We start from the raw sequence: 1,280 nt of genomic DNA, 5'->3' as shown, positions 1-1,280 counted from the left end.
CCCATATGTGCCCAAGGGCTCAGTGCCCAGCCCCTCCCCAAGGCCTCCATCGTCGGAGGCTACACAGGCACCCTCGCCACTCCCTCTGGCCCAGCCCCTTACACCCCCTGTACGGAGGCTAGAACTTCTACCTAACTCGGAGAGACCAGGGCGCTGGCCTGACCAGCCTGAGGGTCACCAGAGGCTGGCAGGGCCTGGCTGTAAGGCAGGGCTGCCACCGGCGGAGCCACCGCTCCTGCTGCCACGAGCAGGCCTCTCACTGGCCTCCTCCAGGGCGGACAGTGATGCTGCCTTTTCGGGTGGCTCAGAGAGCAGGAAGAAGAAGCAGTACCGGCCGCGTGACTACACAGTGAACTTGGATGGCCAGGGGGCTGAGGCAGGCAATAAGCCTGTGAAGTTAAAAGAGCGCAAGCTCACCTTTGACCCTATGACAAGACAGATCAAACCCCTGACCCAGAAGGAGCGTGTGCGGGCTGAGAGCCCTGTGCGCCCTGAGCCACCCCGGACCGGGCTGAATGCGCAGGAGCCCAAGGGTAGCCTGCAGAGCCCCTTCGAGCAGACCAGCGGGAAGGAGCTATCACACAACGAGATGATCCAGCCCTACCCGAGCCGGCAGAGCAGCCTGCTGTCGTCTTCGGGCGCACAGACGCCAGGCGCCCACCACCTTCGGCAGGAGGAGAGCACCAGGCAGCACAGCACCCGTGAGACACGTGTACTGATGCCACACAGCCCACCTGCGGACCTGCCTGGGTGCACGCGGGAGGTCACGGAAGATGACCTGAAGCGAATAGAGGCCCACAAGTGGCCAGGCGTGAACGGGTGTTACGATACACAGGGTACCTGGTATGATTGGACGCAGTGCATACCACTCGACCCGCATGGCGATGGTGGGATCCTGAACATTCTGCCTTACGTCTGCTTGGAATGACCGCCTACTGGGCGGAGGGTAGGTGTGGAGGCCCAGGGAAGGCACCTGGGGTGGTGGAATGGGTGCCCCTGTGCTCTGCCCTCATGATTCTCTTTCTTTTGTGAAATGCTGCTACCAGTTTACTAACAAACTTGCATAGGAAGGACTTCGGGAAGGACAGCAAAGCGAGTTCGGAGCACTCCAACAACCACCTAGTTGGAGTGCGGGTCCCGCCCGGAACCCCAGCTGCAGGCAGGCACAGAACACTTGTGGAAGATGTTACCTTTAACAGAACCAAGAGCACGCATCTTATTTATGTGCATTTGTTTGTGTTGTCATTTGGCCCTGAGGTGTCTGCAAAGGTTGGCAGGAG

General features: G+C 60.2%; 1 protein-coding gene across 1 annotated transcript in view; it reads left to right on the top strand.

The window, feature by feature from the left end:
• The window catches only part of LOC102856192 (mediator of RNA polymerase II transcription subunit 26-like), a 1,896-nt gene extending 968 nt beyond the window's left edge, over positions 1–928 (top strand). The window contains exon 2 of the mRNA XM_006903512.1: positions 3–928. Within this exon, the coding sequence (XP_006903574.1) occupies positions 3–928 (926 nt within the window). The remainder of the gene's footprint in view (positions 1–2) is intronic.
• Positions 929–1,280: the final 352 nt, after the last annotated feature.

The sequence above is a fragment of the Elephantulus edwardii genome, unplaced genomic scaffold, assembly GCF_000299155.1.
Source record: "Elephantulus edwardii isolate Elephantulus edwardi_28Jun2011 unplaced genomic scaffold, EleEdw1.0 scaffold03088, whole genome shotgun sequence".
In the NCBI taxonomy this organism is placed as follows: domain Eukaryota; kingdom Metazoa; phylum Chordata; class Mammalia; order Macroscelidea; family Macroscelididae; genus Elephantulus; species Elephantulus edwardii.
Note: the sequence above shows the minus strand (reverse complement) of the source record. Positions and strands in the feature narration are given on the sequence as shown.